This window comes from Coenobita brevimanus, chromosome 20, assembly GCF_032717465.1.
Source record: "Coenobita brevimanus isolate Jiangsu-jjx chromosome 20, ASM3271746v2, whole genome shotgun sequence".
Classification (NCBI taxonomy): domain Eukaryota; kingdom Metazoa; phylum Arthropoda; class Malacostraca; order Decapoda; family Coenobitidae; genus Coenobita; species Coenobita brevimanus.
Window position 1 is genome coordinate 3,967,440 of NC_136973.1, and position 25,231 is coordinate 3,992,670.

The 25,231-nt window shown below is 39.5% G+C and overlaps 1 protein-coding gene across 4 annotated transcripts; it reads left to right on the forward strand.

Annotated features, from left to right (window-relative positions):
* The first annotated feature begins 6,395 nt into the window (after nt 1-6,395).
* CSN1b (COP9 signalosome subunit 1b) lies at nt 6,396-23,371 on the forward strand. 4 transcript variants are annotated; one of them, XR_013895918.1, is made up of 13 exons: nt 6,396-6,481; nt 8,436-8,525; nt 9,283-9,464; nt 11,172-11,334; nt 11,968-12,129; nt 12,524-12,607; nt 13,297-13,386; nt 14,461-14,609; nt 15,040-15,145; nt 16,405-16,493; nt 17,024-17,153; nt 18,954-21,029; nt 21,234-23,371. XR_013895918.1 is itself a non-coding variant. In XM_080266477.1 (12 exons), exons 1-12 carry the CDS (start codon nt 6,449-6,451, stop codon nt 19,182-19,184), a joined length of 1,509 nt encoding a protein of 502 aa, XP_080122603.1. In that variant the 5' UTR covers nt 6,396-6,448; the 3' UTR covers nt 19,185-23,371. The 4 variants fall into 4 exon arrangements, 3 of the variants coding, with proteins under 3 accessions (XP_080122603.1, XP_080122604.1, XP_080122606.1); XM_080266477.1 differs by having other exon boundaries at nt 18,954-23,371; XM_080266478.1 differs by lacking the exon at nt 12,524-12,607 and having other exon boundaries at nt 18,954-23,371.
* Nucleotides 23,372-25,231: the final 1,860 nt, after the last annotated feature.

Consider the following 25,231-nt stretch of genomic DNA (forward strand, 5'->3'; position numbering starts at 1 on the left):
GTGTTTCGCTATCACCCTCTTATCACTAATCACTCTTATCCATGTCACACTCTTAACACCTGCCAACATTAATTACAAAGATACAGAAGTTAATTGTGGATTACATAGGGCACTGATGGTATAATATAAAGTTTTCTCCTAGAATAACAACAATAATAATAATAATAACAACTTTGTAAGCACCACCACACTCATACTCGTATATCTGATACCACACACACACACACACACACACACACACACACACACACACACACACACACACACACACACACACACACACACACACACACATATAACACAGCCGGACACACACACACGGACCACACACAAGCAAGTCATAACAATTTGCATACAGCACCAGCATCAATCACCACCCTGGTCATTTGTCGTATGGGATTTTACACACACCGCTGTCCTGTCCTGCCCTACCCTACCCTGTCCTACCCTACACTACCCTGCCCCTCCCTGCCCTTCCTTACCCATATTTACAAAGTATCATATCCAAATTACAGTATAAACAAATCTACTTAATGTTTAACTCTTGTCACATATAGTTTAGTGTTTCCTATTTTATAACTTTACTGCAGACTGCTAACAATGCCAAGGGAATGCAAGATGGTCTCCACACAGCTACAGTTCAGGGACATATATGTGTGTGCAAGTTTCCAAGATGATTGGTGAACATATAAGAACATAGGAGCCTAAATTGTGTGATCAAGGCTTGCCCTGTGACCCCAAACATTCCTTTAAATAAATAAATAAGTAAATAAATAAAGACAAGATAAAAGGGAGTCTAGGGGCATTTGCCTAAAGAAAAATTGTGCCAAGTGTAAAGAGAATTCGTGAAAAAATAGAGGAATGCCACCAAAATGAAATGTGTTTGGAAGAAGAAGAAGAAACGGAGGAAATACACAATGATGTAGAGACCTAAACATGCACTGTAATTTTTCTGTAAAGTGTATGGTGGATGTATGGGTAAAGAAAAACATAAACACAAACAGATTTATACAGAATTTAAGCTTAGGAGAATTTATGAATGTCTTTCCTTCAGTGTGATAGATGGTGATCCCGTGACTCAGCTTCCTTACCCCTCACGCCTCCCCCCTCCTCACTCCAGCATCACCCTCCCCTCATCTCCTCTCCCCTCATTCATCTCCGCCATCTCTTTTCCCCTCATCATTGTTTCATTCATGTCTCCCCTCATTCACCTCTCTCACATCCCCCTCCCCTCACATTCTCTCATCTTCTCTTTACTCATCTCTCTCTCTCTCTCTCTCTCTCTCTCTCTCTCCCTCTTTTGGTAGTTCTGATCTGTACTTTCTATTTCCTTATTTCCTCATTTCATCTCCCAGGTGCGAATTTGGGTTGTGATGATGATGATGATGATGATGAGGATGAGGAGGAGGAGGAGGAAGAGGAGGATACTAATGATGATGATGATGGTGATGATGATGATGGTGAGGAGGAGGAGGATGCGGAGGAGAAGGAGGAGGAGGAGGAGGAGGAGGAGGAGGAGGAAGAGGAGGAGGAGGAGGAGGATAATGATGATGGTGTTAGTGATCATGATAATTATGATGATGATGATGATGATGAGAAGAAGAAGAAGAGAAGAAGAAGACGTAGGAGAAGGAGGAGGAGGAGGAGGAAGAGGAGGAGGAGGAGGAGAAGAAGAAGAAGAAGAAGAAGAAGAAGAAGAAGAAGAAGGAGGAGGAGGAGGAGGAGGAAGAGGAGGAGGATCTTAACTTCCAACCTACCATCCACTGTGTCTCTTCTATCAAGCCTATCACACAGTCTTCTAAAAACGCATGAAATTTAAGTAAACTCCTCTCCTATCCTTGTCTCATCCCTCACATATGCAAACCGAGCCACCAATAGCCCAGTCCCGTCATCTATCAACCCATCCCACCGTCCTTCTGCCTCGTTCTTCAGAAATGTCAAGTTTGCATATATTATCAGGTCTGGAGTCGTGTTTTCGTGGTAAGGAGGCACCCCGGCACTTCTTCGTTACTATACTGGTTTTGTACTATCATTATCATCATCATCATCATCATCATCGTCATCATCATTATCATCATCATCATCATCGTCATCATCATTATCATCATCATCATCATCGTCATCATCATTATCATCATCATCTTCATTATCACAACCACCACCAGCATCCAGACTCATCACCATTACCACCACAACCACAAGTATCATCTTCACCACCATAATCACCACCACCACCACCACCACCATCCTCATCATCATCATTATCATCCAGAGTTTTTTTTTTTTTTTTTTTTTCGAGCAGACGAACATATGGATTCCAGGGGCTTCCAGAATTATCGTTTTGAATTTTGATGGGCTGATTTAGGGCGGGCAAAGGCGCTGGAAATGTCAGTGTATTGATGGCAGTTCCAGGAGGAGGATTTTCGGCATATGTCACTTCTTGCTGGTGGAAAGAGAGAGAGAGAGAGAGAGAGAGAGAGAGAGAGAGAGAGAGAGACTAGGGCCAGATATCTGAAATCATTTGTCTTCTAAAATCTTTTAAGAACACACTCAAAAGCATGACGCTAAAGGCACGAGTAATAGAAATGGGCGGGAATATTCAGATGTCTTGAATTATTAATTGTCAGTAATTAAATGATGAATTGTTAATTATTACCTTAACGAATACTGTAAATGAAATACATGTGGCACAATTTTACCATCAAATTTAATGAACTGTGTTTATTATACAGCAACATATATTGCACCTGTCATTACTCAACTGTGATGCTTTTTTTTTTTTTTTTTTTACAATTTATGGTTTGATTGCTAGGACAATTTATAGTTAACCCCTTCATTCCGGTGACGTCTTTGTGTTTCGTTCGTGATACAACATGTCTGGTTTCTCTTTGGCGAGTCAGTCTGCCGAGCTGCAATTGTATTGTGGGTTACAGGACGGGCGTAGCCAGAGCCCCACAACTGTCGGGGTAAAGGGTGGAGGGGGACAGTGTAGCACACTGTGCATACCGTACATTAAACGGAATGAAATTTCAAAAGGGGGAACTGGGGCCAAGGGTCTTGCTAGGGGGTCCCTCAGGCCCCCCATGGCATCGCCACTGATTACAGGTTAATTAAATCATGTAACCATAGGTATTACACAAAAGCCCGCCAAAAATAGGGGGCTCGCCTTTTCCAACAATTGATTTTAGGCATATGTATACAGAAATTGTCCCTTGCAACATCAGTCAGCTCATTTAAGCACAGATATGACCAGCACATACGAATTACAGAAATGGAGAAGGGCAATAAGATCAGTACAGAGCAGCACTGAACTCGTGGATATTATTGGAAATGCATGCTGGTAAGTCTGTTGGCAAAAATATACTTTGTTTACTATACTTTGTTCATTGTCGAATTTCGTCCATACTGGATACATTTAAAGTGGACTCCGCCCTGACCAGGCAGCTGAACTTTTCTAGCACTCTGCAGGGTGTTGATCAAGTTGTTTGTAATGGTAAGTAGTCTGGTGTTGGGGGCTCGTCAGGTACTGTTGCCAGCCGTCTGTCCAGCCGCAGTTTTAAATGGTTACTTGTGAACCCCGACAGTTTCCTGGGAACCTGTGGCACAACATTAAATAGACGAACACTATTCAGTGTGAAGCAACTGTGCGTGATACTTTCCATTTTCTGGTTAGTGGCCTCTGTCCTCTTGATATCGCACAGCCGTTTTCTTCTTGGGTAGATGTTTATTTTTTTCATAGCATTAGGTACACTTCCCTCCAGGATCTACACGTATAGCACTAGACATCGCTCTCGCCAAGTTTGCATTGGGTATTTAGCCTCTCCCAGTGATCTATGTATTGTAAACCTCAGATTCTGCTTATGGAACTTCTTTGTAGGACTTCTAACGTGATGCTATGTCCTTGTCTGTAGGGTGATCTGAGTTAGCATCAGTATTCCATCCAAAGAAGGATCAAAGCTTTCCAGAGAGTCAACATGCAGGACCTCTCATGTGTTTGAAAGTCTTCAGAATCCACATTGAGTCTGCAGGCTGTTTGTAAGTAAAATGTAGCGTATATGACGAGTAAAAGAGCACTCATGTCGACTTCAAAGTCCCATACATGTTTTTTAGATTCGTCGTTTAGCTGGTGGACTTGGTAGCTGGTGGCATGTTTGATAATAAGCGGTGGTCCTCATTCATTGTCTTGTTGTTTGTGTCTGCCCAGTCAAAGAGATGATCCAGGTCTTCTTGTATCAGAGTCACATCGTCCTCTGTCTCGATCTTCCTCTTGATTCTAGTACCGTCAGCAAAAGATGTAGTCTTGGAGTGGTGGAGTTCAACATCTATGTCGCCAGTCATGATCAAAAATAAAAGGGTCCCAACATATACCCTTGCGGGACTCCACTTTCCACATCACTTGGTTCTGAGAGGCGACCCAGGACTGTTACCCTCTGCTTCCTTCCTGCCAGGAACTTGTACATCCACTTCCCAAGCTTTCCCCCAGTGCCTAGATCCCTGAATATTTGAAAGACAGTTCCATGGTCAGTTTTGTCGAACGTCTTAGCGAAATCCAGGTAGATGATGTCGACATTCCTGTTCTTACTAACGTCCTGTAGTATAGTCATGTTGTGAGAGTAGCTGGGACAGGCAGGATATGTGTCTTTTTTTGAAACCATGTTGGCCTTCGTTAAAGACATCAGTCTCCTCCAGATATCTCATCAGTCTCTTTCTAATGACTCTTTCAATTATTCTGTGTGAGAGGTCAGTGTCACAGGCCAGTTCTTAGCCATTCCCTTGATGCGTCCTTTCTAGATTAGGGTCACTGTTCCCTCCTTCACCTTTGTGGGTACTGTGCCTATAAACAGTGACTTGGCCGCCAGCAGTTTCAGTGATAGGGCTTGCTCACTTGTAGGTGCTCAAAATTTTGCACTGAAGCCATCTGGGCCTGCTGCTGAGTCTGAACCTTCTGCGTTAGTGGCAGAGAGTACCCGGCTCCATGTCTTTCAGGATCGGAATTGAAAGGTTTTCAGTTTCTTGGAAAAAGCTGTTTCATCTTCCACTACATTGTCTGCTCGAGGTAGCCTACACTGAAAACTCATTCATACTGTGCCTGTGGGACTGTCCTACAGGTAGCGTGCATATCGTGCCGGGAGTCGTCCCCCTCTCCTGGTATACAGCTCCTCGCCAGAGTCAGACAAAGGTCTTCCTCACGGCGAGGTGCGAGGAAATAAGAGAAGGTTTGTCTCCCGGGTGGATACCGCAGATGCTTAGCTTTACCCAGGGTGCACTGCGTCACCATGTGTTGGATTCTCGCCATTGCCTAGTCGAGAGGTATTAGATCAAGAAAATTATATAGGTTCCCCATAAAAAAATCTTTTAAAGAGAATTGTAAGCTCTTTGATAATAGAAAACGTTATTCCTTGAGTAACTGCAGTAATTACTTATTTGTGTTTTATATTACAAGTATATAATACCTATCACTCTATCTACACACATATTTTCGTTCATTCATTTACATTCAGTTTACATACCTGTAACAAGCTTATTCTCCACCAGTGATATCGTTGGTTTCTATGTAATAAAAAACGCAGTCGCAGAACGTTTTTGATAAATTTGCCATTATAGCCTCGAAGCTATCACGCAGCACACAAAACAATGACCATACCAGTGTTAAGGCTTGTACTTTTCAACATTAATGGCTCAAATAAAGCCATAAACGTTAATTAAACCATATAATCACATTTTAAATTATAATTTCGCCATAGTATATCGTATTTCACCTTATAATCGCAATACAATGCAACTTATTATTATAAAGATGTTGATAATAATACGGCTATACTGAATTCCATGTAATTGTTTTAAACCTTAACACTCATAAAGTATTAGCGACGATTAGTTACGAAGAATATTTTCTGCTTCCAAATATTATTGGAACATCTTTAGATCGCTCCCCACCGATTTTCGTGTCGTTGTGTATATTGTAAAATATCCATTCATAAGTTGTTACGAGACAGAAATGTAAACTGTGATAATTTTTCATTGTATTTTACTGTCACTGTGGAGTGTTAAACCCGCTAGCTTTACTGAAACATTACATAAGCGAGACGATACTCTCTGCTCTGGCGCAAATACAGGATTTTCATTTATTTTGTTATTATTAAGATTTTGCAGAATATTTATGTAACTTTATAATTTAGAAATGGTTCCAGTGATAATAAATCTGGATGCTCCTATTAGTTTAGAAAAAAATAATCTTAGTCTTTGTTTCTGCACATATGCCAGTAATATCGATGTTGTTATCAGCGTGAAATATATAATGAAGTATTTTGTCCTCAGTAACTACAATTTATAAATAAAAATAGAGATAAAATGTATTCCTGAATTTTGAAGGGGTCTGCCAGGTGAGGGTCCCTGGGTCCATGATGAGAAGTGTTGTTGTTACGCTCATGCCATAACTTTACTCGAAATGCCGCTGCAAATCCAAGGAGGCCTTATGCAGGTTAGTGTCGGGCTTTCAGGTGCCATTTTGAATCAAGGGGAGTCTATATGGGAAGCGTACAGGCGTGTGCTAAGCCAGAAGGACGTAGAATGATAGTGGAATGTCTGGTGTCATTCTGGCGATGTAATATCATGCCCGGTTGCTGAATAAATGTCACGCCCCTTCTCTCCAACCCAATTAATATTTCAGAGCTTTGTCGCCAACGTAGAAGGGCTAGGGGGTAGGATTTAGCGTAACAGAAGCTCGAAAATGCCGAGAAAATGGCGTGTTTAGCTAAGAGAAACATTGCACAAAGTTTCCAAGCTCAAAAAGGGTTGTTTGTTTTCCAGTCTTGTACAGCTGACTAAACTGTTGCTGCCTTTTGTTCTTGCCTGTTTGTAGTTGTTTTTGTGTCTGTAGCTTCTTTTGGTGTAGATAACAGTGTAGGTGAGACTCAAAAAGGCTGATAAAATTGCGTGTCAAGCAGTAAGAAATTTGAGACAAAGTTGCCAAGCTGAGAAAGGATTGTTAATTTCCCAATCTTGTATAATGGATTGGATTAAGTCAGTAATTCAGTTTGGTGGTAATGAGGTTGATGCTTATATTATACAAATACTGTGGCTTCATTTAGGCAGTTACTGTTCTTCTGCACTCATAGCATTTAGTTCTAGGCTGTTCCCGTGATGATAAATTACTGTACGATCTTAGTAGGAGGAAAAAGTAACAAAACTGTGTCATAGCCACAAGAAAGTCTAATTAAAGTAACCTGATCCAGTTAACCTATCCCATTAACAGAAATTGGAACATAAGAGATGGAGGGATGGAGTAGAGAGGTAGCATATGAGAGAGGGAGGTGTAAGTTGGGGGAAGGGCAGCAAAATAGCAGGGAACAGTGACATGAGGGCGATTTGTGTGTAGCCACACCTTGTGGGATTAAGACATCTGGCAGTAGATAGGTAGATGGATAATTATACCCACTATCAAATGGAGCAAATTTCTTTGCATCAGTACTGTTGTCTGTCGGCCTTCCAAGGGTTGATGAAACTTTGGCTGCATTTTGGGTGGTTCATCGTGGCCATAAGTTTGAGGCAATTTCATATAGAATTCAGGACTTCAACAAAACAGTTCCAGTTGCCCTGGCAAAATGTAGCTTTGGAATAGTATTTGTTCTGAAAAGTGTCAAGTTAGCTTCTAAAGAGGTGTTCATAGCTCTGCCCTTCATGAACTACATTTTCCATACTGTACTTCCAAACAACAGTTTGAAGGAGTATTAGTGCTGAAACAGGCTAATAATTCTAAGTTGAGCTCCTATATTGCACTGTTATTGATGTCTTTCTTCAGTATGGTAATCCCTCTCCAACTGCAGTTTTCTCAGCTACAGTTTTCATGGATCCATGGTCTACTATTGGTATACCATTTCTCTAACCACAATATAATTGTCTTGTTCACAGGGAATCAAACTGAATAGACATCATGTGCTCAGGTACTTGTGTTAACTACTTCGACTGATTTAGTATAATAGAAATACCAGTACTGTACCACAACATTGTTTATCAGTGAGCTATTATTGTTTTAAAAAAATTCTGTAAGAGAAATTTTATGACAATACGATATTGCTTACAACAGCGCTTTTGGATGGTGACTGACAGATTTATTGCCAGCTCATTCAGTATCTCAGACTTCTCAGTTTTTCCCTAAATATAAATGTTAAAAAACTACCATAGTTTAATTTAAGCTCAAGATACATCAAAGTATTTTAAGATTTTCCTGCATTGTTTTCACTATTATATAACAAGATTTTTCTGCATTGTTTTCACTATTGTACAACTACAGAGCAAATGGACATAGATAGGTTACGGTGGTTAACGAGTTTATTTAAGTGTGAATGTCAGAGGAGACATTATAGACCAAGAAAAAGTGGCATATAACATTCATAATTAAGTTCATTCTTATTTTTTAATTTTTTCTCCCCCAGAACAATGTAGAGCCAATGGTGATTGACATGGCAGTTGAGGAGAATGACAACACGGAAGAGGAGCCTGTAATAGTGGAGAGCACGTCTCTGGTAAGTGTTCTCCGAGATATACTGTACTGTTGTGGGTTTGCTTTTGCTTGACAGAAATTAGTCATTCCCTCAACTTTCTGGCTTGTGGTTGCATGAAACAGGATGAACCATAGTCTTGAGTTAAGAATGAATCTCCTTGGTTACTAGTCATACCAGCCCTCCAATCTGACAACACTTAAGCAACTGCTGAGCTGAAAGCAGTTAGGGATCATTGTCAGGTTAGAACAAACATGCATTTGTAACTCCATCTGGTTTGACTTTTGGAGGGGATGATCACACAAGAGATGCAGTAGTGTGGAATTAAGATCGCAAGATGATAATATTTATGGGTATGTCATGTTCTTAGGAAATCATGTGGTCCTGCTAAGGCTGGAGCTAATTGTTGTAGGTTTGGCCAGTAGTGTGCTGTGTGTTTCCAATTCATACTATTAATGATATGAAGTGCATGATTGTAGTTAAAGAGGTATTACAGTTTTTTTGTATAATCATGTGGCCTGTTTAACTGGACATAGTGTTATATGGTAGTTCTTCATTTTTTGTATTTACTCTTTCTTTATTTCAGGATCCTGTGACACCCCATCTTGAGGTGGTAAAGCAAGACTGGATGATATAATTATATTTAAAGTTTATACCACTGTATCCCATGTACAGTATTTCTGTTAATTTCAAGGAAGATGATGGAATGAAATCTCAGTACTGTCTCTTAACTCCCATTTATTTTGTACTGTTCATTCTAATGCTATTTTCCATCACACAGGACTTGGAGACCTATGCCAACTGCTACACAGGACTTGCTAAGCTTCAGCGACTGGTATTTATTGCTGACCGGTGTCCCCAGTTGCGTGTTGAGGCGCTGCGGATGGCTATACACTATGTCCAGACTACTTACAATGTCAACCTTTACTCACAACTCCATAGGAAATTACAAGAGGCTGTTAGGTAAGAGACCTGCCACTATTATTTGTCTTCAGTTATTTATTATTTATAACCACAAAACAAATAGATGTGTGTGGGTTGAGTAGGTTGAGATGCTCCACCTGGAATGACTCATAAGGCAAGTGTTGATATCCACTTGGCAAGTAACTAGTCATCCTCACCTTTAATGTCAGGACTAAATATCCTAACTCTGGGTCCATATGTTCATTTTGGGGCAAGAAAGGAGTGGATAATGGATAGATAGCTACATCATTTTATGTATTTAGTCTGCATTTCCACTGGACATGCACTTAATAGTTGTCCCATTTTGTACTTTTTCTGTTCTTGTTTCTCTGGTCTTGTCTCACCTTATCTTTAGGGATGAGAAGTGGTCTGGATGATGATTGTGGTGATGATGCTTTGCTGTATATATATTAATCCTTTTTTCTTCATACTGTATGTACTGCGTTTGTATTTGTTTTATCATTTGTAAGTTATCATTACTTCGTCCTCCCTTTCTGGTTTTGAACAAGGATTGGTATGATGATGACTCTGGTGGTTATTATGTATTATTTAATACTTACATTCCCCTCATGTGTTCAGTGCATGTACTGATTCTAGAAAATACTGTATTAATAATAATGATCATCATTATCTCTCTTTCCCATCTAAGAATGGAGTAAGGTATTCACTGCTACATAGAAATGCAATATAGAAAGCTGAAAATTAACAAGCCTTGAAGGAGTAATGTGATGTGAAAACGGAAGCATGTGGCAGCTGCACCACCAGCACCACCTGTATCTAGCTGTAATATCAATGTTGCACACATGAGCCTGATAACCTCTATCACAGGCCATACACAAGTGGCTGAAGTTTGGCACATCCTGATCAGATCACAGTGTAAAATAGTACACGACATACAGAGTAACAGAAACGTAAAGGCATAGTAGCCTTCCAGGAAATAATTCTTTTATGACCATCTCCTGGTCTGGAGTTCCAAGAAGGGGGAAAGGAACTTGGACTGACCATGAACCTACACTACATACAAAACAATTCCATGCATGCATTTATTTTATTTATTTTTTAACCTCCATACATCCACTCAATGTAATGGTGCATTTAGGTGACTGTACAGTGAATGACAAGTTAGGTGGTTTCCCATAAACCAGGAAACCACTTTATATGCTGGGTGCTAATCATATAGTCAGTTGATACATGGTAGTGTAGTGGGTTAAGGCGCTGCAATTGGATTGAGCCTGTAAGGGTTTGTATCTGAGGGATGGTTGGAGTTCATTGCTCACATAGTGGCAGTGTGAGGCTAGTGAGGCTGGCCATCCGTGTCTTTACTGTCAGGACCGAGTAACGCAGCTTAGGGTTTCTATGGTCCTGTGTTCCTGTTTTATTTTTATTTTATTTTATTTTTTTTTATTTTTTTTTATTTTTAATGACAGGCTTAGTCTGTCTTTCAAGCTGTACTGCAGTTCAGTAATGTTGTAAAAGAAATATTAATAGAAGATACTACCATACTACACCTCATTCACTTAAAAGTTTTTTCTTCAGAATCAGTAACTGAAGAGGGTCCATGTTGAGCCAAAGCTATTGTATCTCCACAGTAAATAACTTTTCCAGCTATGGGTATAAGTCCTCAATTTCATCTGTTCATATCAGTGATAGCAAGACGTATCACCATCATCCTTATCCACTTGCACAACAAATCTTATTCTCCGACAGTGGTGCCAATGCAGGGAACCCAAGCCTACCGGACATAGCAGGAGGCCAAGTGGGTGGAGGAGGGGCCAACCTACCAGCCCTGGATATGCAGTGGGTGGAGTCCCGTGCTAAGAAGGCAGCACTTAAATTGGAGAAGCTAGATACAGACCTAAAAAACTCTAAGGTAAAGGAATATATGAGGCTTTTAACCACTTCCATCCAATGCTATATTTCTTAATTTTATCACATTCTTGCTACTAAGACAATTTTGTTCTATTTAATATGACATCCATATATAGCAGTGATGACATTAATGAAACTATATCTGCCCATTCCAGTAAAAAAAAAAAAAAACTACTAAACTATATTTTGATGATAGCCAGAATAAAATAATTTGGAAGGATGGAAAAAACAAGAATGAAATAAATGTCATTGGACTGAAGGGGTAGGTGGGGATTTTTTTGCAGTAATTTACTGTGGACTTGATAGCAGATTAATGTCAAAATTTAAAGAAGCAACTTATAACAAAAACTTAATGTAATGACGATTCCAAAAACATAATGTACTGTAATTGGGTAATTACAGCGCTCCAATTGGATTGAACCGGTGAAGGTTTATATCCAAGGGGTGGTTGGGGTTTATTGCTCATGTAATGCCACTAAGGGATGAGTGAGGCTGGTCACTCTCATCTTAAATGACAGGACCAACTTGCCTAGCCCCGGGCTCCTACACTCCTCTTGGGGCAACGTAGGATTGGATGATGATGGTGATGATGATTACTGTTTCAGAACTTAATGCACTGTAATTTCTTCTGTAGGTTAACAGCATTAAGGAATCCATCCGGCGAGGCCATGATGACCTCGGTGACCACTACTTGGACTGTGGTGACCTCTCCAATGCCCTTAAGTGCTACTCTAGAGCTCGTGATTACTGCACCTCATTTAGACATATTATCAACATGTGTCTCAATGTTATTAAGGTAAGTCACATGCGACAGTAAGATTGTACACAGTGAAGGCAAATAATAGTTGGTGGTGACTCAATATCTTTATTGTAAACTATATCCCAGAACAATTTTAGATACACTTAATATCATTGAATGGTTAACCCTTTGGCAGCAGTATTAAATTTTCAGTTGATGTTTGGACCTTTTCAGTTCTGTAGCTTTTTTTTTTTTTTTTTTTTTGACATTTTATCTAACAACCATGTAAATTTGTAAATTATAGAAGCAGTGGAATATGTCCACATGTAGTCAAAGATTTTTTTTTTCTCTTTAGTATGAGTTTATTCACATTTCACAATAAATGGGTATGTGAATCTGTTTTTAGCTAATTTTTCTCTCTTCTCAAGAAACACATCCATTATGTTCACAGGTTTCAATCTACCTAAACAACTGGTCCCACGTCTTGAGTTATGTAAGCAAAGCCCAAGCCACTCCAGAAGTATCAGAATCCAGAGTAAGTAATGTAGTATTGTGTTAGTGGTGCCCGGTACGTAACTTGAAGGTTGTACTACCCCAGTTTGTCTGATCGAGCAAACTCATTAACCAGAGGCAAGCAACCACCCTTGTACTGTACACTATAGGCTGATGCTTTTGCCATACCCTGACATATCCATGAATAGTTTTTGTAATGTAAGTTGAAAATATTTGCCCCTAAAAACCTGCTCAACCATCAGTTATTAATATAAATAAAGCATTTTCATTATTGTCACTTCTGAAATAAGTTCTGATTACAGTATATTTTTTAACTGTGGTTGACCCTATTCAGTGTTGTAGAGAGAAATGCATGTTCTGTATGAAGACCAGCACTGAATATGTTTACCACTCTTTAAAGTAATGGACATAACAAGCATGGTAATAATTATGCAGATTGTTTATCATTACCGGTTGTAGATTTGTATGGTTGCAGACAGGTTGATTTATTATGATCAGCAACAAGATATTGTAGTGATTGACCTCCTTCGAAACCCACTGATATTATCTTTGCAGTCCGACTAGCTTGTTAGCATATATATTATGTAAAGGATTTGTAGTTGCTCAGATAAGAAGTGTAGGCTACCAGTGTCACAACTACAGTACACATCTGTAGAGTCATAGATACTTGTAGCAGAATATTTAATAACTAATTTATGGTTTCTGTTGCAGCCCAGCAATAATAAAGATCAATCAGCTGTTATCCAGACCAAACTAACTTGTGCTGCAGGACTAGCACAACTGGCAACAAGAAAATATAAGGTAGGAAAGTAGGATGACACTTGTGGCTGTTTTTGTATTGGCTTAAGAGACTTTATGGTGCCTCTACTTCAGCTATATACCAGTATTTTCCATCTTGCATCCTACTTAAGAATGGGGATCTTATTGGCACCAGCATATCTGATGTGGAAATATTTCAGTTTGCATATATTTGACTCTATCGGATACGTTTATGTGAAGCTACAGAACGTGGTGAATGTTTGGGCGTATCTGATAGAGCCAGGATTCCAGGGGCTTGAATGATGAGTGAATGGAAGTGTGGCCCATTGGACTGGGCAAATTTGGGCTGTCTGGACATTGCTACTCTTCACCCTGCCCTAGGGTGGGAAAGGAGGTCCAATTGATGAAGGTGATGAGCATATATTTTATGAGTACAGTACTTGCACTCCAATTGTAACAACCAGGAGAACAAGCACGAGTTTACCAGTACTCCACCCTTATTAAGTAAGAGGTGAATAGTGACACAGTTTGCATTAGTAACATAAACGAAGATTATTAAGGTGTAACGTGCAAAACACAACATATCACTGAAGAAGAGGCTTGCCAAAGTTCTGAGGCCAACGGCAAATACAGTCCTTAAAACCACAATTTCATCAATAAAGGAGGTTTTCTAGCACCTTTTCCTGAGTTATAAGTGTTCTGTATTCTCCTGTATACTTCTTGTATCCTTTTAATACCAGCATAGTTGTGCATGAGTATTGTATGAGAATACAGAAGCATAAATTACTGAAATAATCTGGTAAGGAGCAGATGATAGGGTGCATCCTATGCCCACAAGAATACAGCTTTGTTTATAATGAGAAAAGGTCTCGTATTTGAGATTTATGACATCATTCAGAGTAGAATAGAATATATAGAAAGTCAGGATTAAATTGGGCTACATAGAATCATGACCTGGCAGTATTAGGTATACCGGTAGTATATAGGAAGTATCCCACAACGTCTCAGTACTTAAAACAATTATTTTAACTGGCTGGTCCATATGTAGATAAGTAAATTTAATTGAAATATGTATTGTAATGACATGCTTAAGCAGCTGCGTTCCCTTGTCTTCAGCCTGCTGCCAAAAGCTTTCTTGGAGCCCAGTTAGATGCCTGTGATTTCCCGGATTTATTGTCCACTTCAAATGTAGCCATGTATGGAGGATTGTGTGCATTGGCTACCTTCTCTCGTCAGGAACTACAGAAACTTGTAATCTCTAGCAGGTAAGGGACTATTAGTTTATTGCTGAAGCATACTCTGATACACTGTACTTAGCCTTTAAAATTTATTACACTTAAACCTGTAATTTCTAATAGGTTTGGTGCTCTTAGATTGAGCAAAACATTGTACTTAATCATAAAAAATACATTTTGTGATATGTATTGGATGTGACATTGCTAGTTTCATATTTAACTTTTGAATTGGCAAAACACAATCTTAAGCCTAGAAAGTATATCTTTTATCATGTAATTTGTAGTAGGTAGGATGTTGTAATCTCACAATATAATCCCTGGTGCGATAGAACAATTAAGATACTTCATCCTTGAAATATACCAGTGACTGTGTGTTTATAGTTTTTATATTTTCCTGAGCGTCATTAGATGGCATTTCTTGACAGAATTTCTACACTTTATTTATATAATTTATTTTCAGTTCTTTCAAGCTCTTCTTGGAAGTGGAGCCTCAGTTACGGGACATCATATTTAAATTTTACGAGTCAAAATATGCCTCATGCCTCAAACTTTTAGATGAATTGAAGGTACGTAAGATGTTAGTTTTTTAGAGCAGTAGCATGAACAATGGTAGCTAAACCATTTCAGAGTAGTCCTAATTCCTTTCAGCACATCCTCATCAACATCACAATGCTCCCAAACTCATTTGTCTGTATGTCTCTTCACATAATACCACACATTACTGTCTTGTGCTCTAGCTCATTTCCACTTCTCAAACTCCATCAGAGTCCAAGCTTCACTTCCATACATTCGAGTGGGGATCACAACTCTCATGCATCCACTACTTCACTTCTGTGATTGCCTACCAGTGCCATGTTTCTTTGCTCAGTATGCTTGCAACCCTTCATTCCTGCTGTACCTTTTCTTGCACTTTATCATCTAAACCCCCATCCTTGCTCATCAAACTAAAAGCACTCAGGGGCTAAACAAATATATCTGACTTTTTAGTTAAGGTGCAGCTTTAAGTGAAGAATGTATGTTAATTCATTAGCAGTTTAATAGTGAAGCAACTGTAAATGATGATTTGCTCTGCACTGTACGGTGTTGTCTTATGAAATAATATTGCTAATGTTGAATCTTTGTGCCAGTATAAGATGTGTACAGTCTACAACGAAAGTCATAATGTGCCTCTTGGATTTCACGCTACAGTCACAGCTCTCATAACGCACGATTACACAACGTGAAATAAGTCATAGCACAGAAGGTGCCATTTATGTCCAAAAAATGTCACTGTGAAAAAAAACAAGTATAACATGCACGCACACACACGCATGCAATCATCCATACATACATCTCCCCCACCCCCCCTTCTCTCCTCATCCACATTATCCCCCCTACCTCCCCCCAGGAAGCCCACAACCTCTTCCATTCAAGGTGAATAATACTCCAGTGTTTGTATGTAATGAAGCCTTTATTCAGTAGGTAAATGTCCTGGGAAAAGAAAACTGGAAATTGCCTCAAAAGGTGATCTTGGGGCTGACTTAGGTACCATGAAACCCTTTAACACGTAAACATATGACCATATAATGTGGAAATCTCATAATGTGGGAGCATTAGGGTATCAAATTCCTGTGTTATGCAAGCAGTGACTGTATTGATTTTAAAACTTTGCCTGTAGAGTCTGAACCAAACAACACTGATGACAATAATCTATAGCCTTATAAAGTCACCAGAGTTGAATGCTGTATACTTACGAGGCTGATTGTGAGAAGTCAGTGGAGAGGAAAGTAGGGATGACGGCGGGAATTTTGTTGCTGGTTATGCATGGTTTTATTTTGTCTTCCAGGATATTCTGATGTTAGACATGTACCTCGCTCCCCACCTCAACACGCTGTACACTCGCATTAGGAACCGAGCGCTCATCCAGTACTTCAGGTTGGTTACTGGCAAGAGCATAGTTTGGTTTGTTCTTATCCTCCTCAGGGAGGAGATGATGGTCAAGTATAGTTGGTTTGTTTTCACCTACTGGAACTGGGTCTACTCCTGCTACTTGAATACTGTGTTCTGGTGGCTGAATGACATGGCTGTGGCATGTATCCAGTATGATTGGTGGGTATTAGCACCCAGGAGACATTTGAAGTGTGTAGCACTGTGTGTTGTGCTTAAGAGGACTGTTGGGCATCAGGGAATGGACTGTAAGGTACACCAGATCCTATTCCTGTGCATTAAAAACAAAAAGTATGTGGATGCCATTGTTATTTAATTTTGCTTGCAATCTCCTGACAGTTATGCTCACTTTAAGAAAATTTCATACAAAACGGGCCAGTGAAGGATGTCCCCAATCAGAAGAGTCCTAAACTGAATAAAACCATCTGAAGGTAGCAAATATAAGATGCAAAATAAGTCATCAGAATGGAGTTTGCTATCGCTTATGTAATAATGATTTTTTAAATATATATCTGCAGCCCTTACATGAGTGCAGACCTTGAGAAGATGGCCGCAGCCTTCAACACAACCATATCAGCATTAGAGGATGAACTAATGGCCTTGATTCTAGATGGACAGATCCAGGCTCGGATAGACTCTCATAACAAGGTGAGCTGTGGTGATAGTGGTAAGTGGGGGCGCTCACCATCAATTCACTCGATGTAGTGCTGCTCTCAGGTGATTGCCCTCTCCTCTCTTCCCTCCTTCTTTCCTTCCACTTATGTCTTTCTTTCCATCATTCTTTCCTCTTTCTTCTGTGTACTGGTGACTTGACACTGAGTGACAATTCACGTGGTATCCTGTACACCACAAAACCATTTACTATGGTGGGTGGTAACTATATAACCAGAAAATGGCACCTCTTGGTTTAGTGGGTAATTAAGGCACTCCAAACGGATTGAGCATGTGTAGGTTTATATCCAAGGGATGGTTGGGGTTTTTGCTCACGTAATGCCACTCAGGGATGAGTGAGGCTGGTCACTCTCATCTTAAATGTCAGGACCAACTTGCCTAGCCCCGGGCTCCTACGTTCCTAATGGGGGGACATTGGATTAGATGATTAATGATGAAGGATTAGTTGCCATGGAAAGAGGAGAAGTTGAACTGGCTTGAAATTGCTTGTGGTGTGACTGAGAGTTATATTCTAAGTGGCACTGGAGATATAACACATATTCCTTAGTGCTGTTAAATCTGATGTAATATTTGTTGAGAAGATTAGGAGAAATACACTGAGGTGGTTTGGACATGTGGAGAGAATGGAGGATGAAAGACTGACTAAGAGGGTGTATGTAGGTGAGGTGGAGGGAGGGAGAGGGAGGGGTAGACCGAGGATGAGGTGGAGGGATGGAGTTGAGAGGTAGATGAGGGAGGGGGGGGTGAGTTGGGGTGAGGGGAGTCAAATGGTGGGTGACAGAGTGACTTGGAGGCGTTTTGTCTGCGGCCACCCTTTGCGGGATTAGGGCGTCAGGCTATAGATAGATAGATAGATAGATAGAATTATGAATAGTAGAGTATACAGGAAAACGTAGAGGTGTCATAAAAAATAAAATTGCTGAGGAGGAGGTGCCACACTGCCTCCTTCACAGCCTAAAATGCAACCCTTAGTACATGCCATTTTGAGAATTTAAGAAAAAAAAAAAAAAAGGACAAGCAGCAGAGTTCCATTTGTCATATTTTAATTGGATGAATGTTGGTATTGTTAATAATACCATCACAAGTGGCCACATAAGAGTTTTGGACTAAAAGGAAGTTGAAAATGTTGACATGGGCAATATTCACAGCTTTAGCATAAATATCCTATGAAATAGAAAAACATCGGGTAAAAATGGCTTTGACATTACAAGTACTTGCAGAACAGTGTTATACTTCAGTTTTGCCATAAAGAGGGAAAGCACAATATCGAAGACCATCCATCTTTTCAGTGTGTGAGAATTTACGTAATATTTTCCTTATTTACGGCTAAATCTAAGCTCTGCTTTGTTTAGCAAGTACTTGGTATTATGTCAGAGCTGTTTGCCTTGTTGCATAATTTTTGCACATTTAACTCCACTCTCTTAATTATTTTACATTTTCTCATGGAGATTGTGTTGACTTCATTCAGTCTGAGAGATGTCATCAAAGCCATATAGGCTAAAATAATTTGGTGTGAACTGATGTCAGAAAAGGTGTCCATGTACTGCATAATTTCAGTGTATTTGTTGTTTGTGGTATATACCTTTTCTTTATTTTTCAAACTCTATCAGTCTCAGATTCTGTGTGCCTGATCTGAGAGAAGGAGTTGTGTTGTATACAGTACCTTCTTAAAACTTATATCTTTCTCATATTCTGTGTGCCAAAGATGTAGAGGAAAGGAATACGTGATTGTGATGTGTACCTTCTCATTATGAATATTTAATCCATCATTTTCAGATTCTGTATGCCAAAGCAGTAGAGGAAAGGAGTATGACATTTGAACGGTCCTTGGAAATGGGCCGAGAGCACATCATGAGGGTAAAGGGGCTCATCCTCCGCTCAGCACTCATTAAGAACCAGATCCATGTCAAGAGTCCTCCTAGGGAAGGTGGGGGCAGTGGAGGGCAGGGTGGCGGAGACGTCACTATGGCAGCCACTAACAGTTCAGCTGCCACCCCGAGGAACTAAGCTGTTGAGCGATCAGTGGCTTGTGGAGACCAAACCTGTGCTTGTGGCCATGTGCTCAAGCTTTAAATCATGAGGAGGAAGGCATACCCCAAATTTGTAATGAAAACTTTTGAAAAACTTCAAAGATAAAACCTAATGGCCTATCGTAAAATGTTGCTAACTGCACTCGGTAATGTGGGATGTGGACTAATAATAACAAGCAGGCATAGGCATTCCCCAAAAATGCCTTTTAAAAAATTAGGGGTTTACCTTCCTGTCCGTGATTTAAGGTTTAAGCATACAGCCCTTAGTTTCAGCTCTCTTGGTCCATGTAAAGTGTGTGCCACGAGTGATATTACTCAAGGAGTCATTTGAGTTTAAAAATACACAGTGCTATGCTGTATATCAGTCACGTCTTGTGTTATGTGGCAGATCATACGTGTTTGTGAGAGCTTTCACTTGAGAGAACTATGCAGGGGTTCTATGACACTCTTGCCATGAATAGAATCATAATATAAATAACATCAAAGTGTGCATAGCTTACCTTCTTGTTGGTAGTCTTGTGTGGACACCAGCAAATGAACCTCAGGAGGCCTGTGAACTATGTATATCTGTTTCCTAGGTGTTTATTATACTATATTGTATAGCAACAACTCACTAAGGAAAACTCCAAATGCTCACATAAACTACAGTGCATCCATGGCAGTGATTACCAAAATTGTAACATGTTAAAAAGAAATATTTGCAGCTACTGTGACTCATCACCATTTGATTCAATGTATCGATGCACTTCAGAAACCTGACTTTTTAAAGTTTACACTTGATGAGCTTCCAGTGGCACGCGTGGTTCTTTTTGCCGTAGGTTTATTGGTGACAGCAGAAATTGCCAGTTTGAGTAATGGCCTTCCATGGATTCCATTGCCAAGAGGTGATTGGAGGCTTTTTGATCATGCATTGCCACCGAGGGAAGTATGTTTGTCATCTATCCTTAAATGTACTGGACTATGGTAGTCTAGCCTCACATCCCTACACCTTAAAGGGGGGTAAAATGGGATTGGCAGTTATCGGCTTTTAAAAATCACCAGCTTGATGATGATGATGATGATGATATCCGATGTTCAGGTCACAAGTGCTGCTGTTTAAAAATATTTCATTACTATTCCTGAGTTCACTTGTAGATTATGTTTACAGCCCCTATAACCTGTTGCCTATTTATTGTTTGAGACAATTATTTTTCTGTTTTCTTTCTATTTTTGCCTTTCATCCACAAACCATGCCACTAGTCTGTTTTTACATATTTTAGTCAAATGTGTTCTTTGTTCAATTGACTGGAGATTTGCAGGATGTACAGGGTTGTCACATTACACTGATAATACAGCATACTTACATCATGGTGTGTACATATATAAAGTTGATGGGAAAAAGTTTTAAATATTTCCAAGATTTTCTGCATCAAAAATGTTCCAGTTGCCATTGTAGTATGTCATCAACTGAGTGCAATGCTTTAAGGTTTTGATATACATAGAGTATGAGATTTGATGCCTCTTTTAGTGTACAGCAGATCCTCGTTATGTGTCAGCTTTTGTTATGTTCTTTTTTATCATTAGTACCTTGGTAAATTGCAGATACAGTTACTCAGTAACAATAACAGCAGCAGCAACAACAACTGATACAGTACTGGTATTGCATGCTGTCACTTAACCCTTTGGCTGTGTTGAGTTTCATTCTTGGTCTGTCTTTCTGTCTTTTTATAGCCAGATGCCTTGATCCCAGAGGAGATGACTACATACAGATCAATAAGTTGTAAGCCGGAATAAAATGCAAAACACTGCAGCTACTTTACTCTTTGCCAAAACAATTATCATGGTAGTTTTTAACATTCCTGGTGCCCCCAAGTTTATCTTGTGCATCATGAATTCTGTGACACCAGCCTGAATGAAATGCAGTGTAAGTTGGCAGTTCACACTCAGAGGGTTAAGGTTTTATTGGTGCCTGTAAAGCTTATACTGTATTCCAATTCCAGTTCTCTATTACTTCATGGAATTGAGGGTCTTATTCTGAATGGCAAAGAAGGCTTTGTAACACTTCTCAAGAGATTTAGAATACCTATTATATCTTCACATTGCCATGTGTTATAAATATGGTTCAACATTGACCTAGTTTGCAGCTTTAATATTTTCCCAGTTTGCACCAGTAACATACAAAAGATACAGAGAAGTCATGCACTGAATAAATCACTTAGGAAAAATGTGATGCAAATTCTCCAAAGCCTCATTAAATATGACCTTGAATTGTAATATTTTTTAGCACTTCCATTTCATGTAACAAGGACCACATGCACAGCGAGTCCTTGTTATAAATAGCATTTTTGTAGTGTTATCTTTGCAGGTAAAAAAAAAAGTGGGGGGAGGGGGAATGTCAGAGTTCCACTATAGCCTTTAACCCTTTGACAATGGCAGCTTTCTCTCAACTGAACAGAATCATCTAGCGTTATCCTAAGTAAAGTTCACCCAGATGTTACTCGTAAGGATCTGATTCCAAGGAGTGGTTGGGGTTTTATTGCTCATGTAATGCCGCTAAGGGGCTAGCATCTGGTCTCTTGCCATAAGTGATAGACTGTGTGACTTGACCCTAGGCCCCAGTGATCCTGTGGGGGGAACTCTGGATTGGTTGAATGGACTAATAGCAGACAAATATTTCTCAAGGTAACCCAAGGCTGGTGCATGCAAGAGTGTTGGAGCTTTTATAAATGATACGATACAACCTTTGAAGCCATTGACTGCTAGGATTTCTTTTATATTCAGCTAATTCCTTCAGTAGCCAAAATACACATCAGCACCAGTCACACCCAAAGGGTTAAAAGAGTTGACAGTTTTTCCCTCTTTGCAGTTCCACATGTTTAGAAAAACTTGATGCTGTAAATCCTTGTTATACTGTTCCTCTTTATTTTCATTTTTGCTGGTAATGTCATGGTTTGTTGCAGGAGTTTCATTCATACTTTTAGAGCTGATTGCCAGTTCACTAGCTTTACAGCACCAAGTGTATGAAATTTTTTTGTTATATTTTGGTCTGCATAGACTAGCCCTGGGCCCCTGTGTGCCTTTTGGGATTGCACTGGACTGAATGATGGATGGATTGAGTTACAGTAAAATACCCATATATGTGGCTTCACTGCTGCATTAAATGCCAGGGTAGTTCTGGATTGGATGTTGGACAGACAGATTGAATCACATCATGGGCATATAACGAGGATTTACTGTATTTTAGAACTCATCTCTAACTTGTAACGAGGATCACGTGTATTACCAACAACTTCCAGATTAATCGGGTCTTATTCTCGTCAGTTATGAAGGCTTTCTAGCACCTCTTTCTTACAGGCATATTTCAGCCTTGAGTATCTAAATATCCTGTATCATTTTAAACTATATCGATATTAAAAGGAATAAATAATATGAGCATAGTAAGGAGTAATATATATAAATAACTAAGGAAGAGATGTTAGAAAGCTTCCTAAACTGACAAGTATTTGGGCCCTCGTCATGCACCCTGTAGGAAAGGTTGCCAAAGCTCTTTTACACTCTGCTCTGGGGCTAGATTTACTTATGAACTTACAATCAATTTCCTCTGGTAATTCAGATTTGTGTTTGATGGAAGGACAGGAGGAATCACTGAGTCTTTGGCCCATTCACTAGGCACACTGTTGATGGCTCTCCCTTGTCATGGTTCATCTTTCCTTAGCATTTTGGTCTCTACCTCTACTAGGCATGCCATTGATAGCACCCCTTCTATCATGTTTTTTCTTTCCTTGCATTCTTGAGTCTACCTCACTCCATCCCTTCCAGAGGTGGGGTGGGAATTGAAATTAGAATAATGGTGATGACTGGGAGTAGGATTTGCACCATGCCTCATGTTCTTTCTGCAGAAACCAGTATTCACTACAAGAGAAAAATTATCACAAGATATTTTTATGCTTTGCAAAAAGGACAAACAGAGTGTAGAATCTGCCTCTTGGTGTCGTAATTATGAGAAGAATGTAAACATGAGCTAGACATCTTGTTGTGGTAAGGGCAAGGAAAGGAGGGAGCAAGAACTTTTGATGTCTTGTTCTTCCAGGAGATCAAAATCTGAGTCACAATAAGAAGTTGAATCTAAGGTCATTTGAGAATCCAGGCCCAGATCATTTAAAGTTCAAGGATTTTATTTTTGTTTGGTAAAGTATCCTATACTCCTGCAAAGGCACTGCTTGAGGCTTTCCACTATTGTCAATGTTGGAGAAAGAACAGCATTTATTCATTATAAATTACCATAGAAATAAACTCAACCCCTTGAATCTGAAGACATAATCTGTTAGTTTGTTCTTGCTACTTTCAGGCAATTCTGATTATATTAGGGGAGACTTTACAGTGAAGAGGTCTGTGGAGGCTGTGTCAAACTCCTCCAATCAGAAAAGTATCTCACAAGCTGAATACAGAGTACTGTAGTATCGTTTGAAGGTAACAAGAATGGAGTAAAAGGTATATCATCAGATTGAATAGGTTAACTTTCATCCTTAGCAGTCCAGTCACAGCTCAGAATTGATCATTGAATTGATAAATTCGACCCACAGTATGTACTATACAAGCATTTCTGTGGAAGATTTTGGTGAAGATAGAGTGGCTGGGGAAAATGGTGATTTTCTATTGAGAATAGTAAAATAACAACACTGTTAATAGAGTTTTTGTTGCTTAACCTCATATGTTTGTAGTGTACATTTGCTCCAAAAAAGAATCAGTACACATTACATCCAGGACAGTGTGACATTATAGTTGATGGCTTTTGCATAACGCCCAGTTGTTCCACCCAGTGCCGGTAAATCTGCTTCCATGAGGATGCATTATATCACTTGCTTCTGACATTTTCTAAATATTTAGATGATATTAGGTTAATCATCTTGGGACATCATTGCCCTCCTCTTGCAGTTTACGTTTTGGAGCTAGTGTACGTGTCACTGAGTTTTGTATTTTGAATTATCAGGTTTTGGCATCTCATTTACCTTCCAGTAAATAGAAACATCAGCACTACCATCGCCAACTTCAGTGTGCGGATTCTGTAAGAGGAAGTGTGGTATCTTTTTATTTGATTTGGTGTGTCAGAATTCACATTTGGAGATTCGTTTATTGTCATGCCAGTCACCTTATTTGAAGAATGTGGCTATGCTAGTGCTGAGGTATATTTTAATATTTATAGTAATAGTTATGACTTCAATATTGCGGGGAACATCTGTAATTACTTTTCATTGCAGAATTCAGACACTTGTACTACTCAGGTAGCCAGGAGTTGTATATGAAAGCACCAAGCCTTATGTCAAGGTCAGCATGATAGTTCTTTTGACAATCCAGCACTGTTCACATGACTGACAACTTACTCACTGGTCTTCTGTTTTACTTAGTAGCTTGGTTCTAGGCCTCTATGCTCCGTTTTATACAGGGCAAACTAGGATTAAATGATGATGATGACCTCCAGGTGACATTCAGCACAGTGGAAGCTTGGAACTTCAGAGGTATATACAGTGTGCCAGGAGGGAAGGCCAGAACTTTGGGAAATGAGAGCTGGAGGTATTGAAAGACAAAATATATTATCAAGCATCAGTATGTAGGACAAGGCTGGTAGTAAATGCTTTCATTCAGCTTGAAAAGACCATTGTATCACTGAAGTCGGTATTGGTAATGGCTACACAAATAAGTCAGTCACCTTATGCATAGTACTCCGATGCCCAGTTGCTGGGTAATGAGGAAGGGCCCACTTCATTCTGTCCTGTAAACTTGAAAATACCTGTACTCTTTAACTACTGCAAATCAAGTGCGTGTTCAGAGAATGTTTTAGTTATAGAATATGTATCATTTCTCTAAATTATGCCCTTTCCTCCTGAGACCTTCTGTATACCAACATATGCCTATTCACTGAAGTCCAAAGTTGACTAAATTAAGTTATCTGGTGTTGTATGAGTAAACAAAAAAAACAAAAAACAAAAAAAATCTTGGGCTGATGTGGATAAATATGCTATGCTTGATTGACTACTGGGTAGGTGA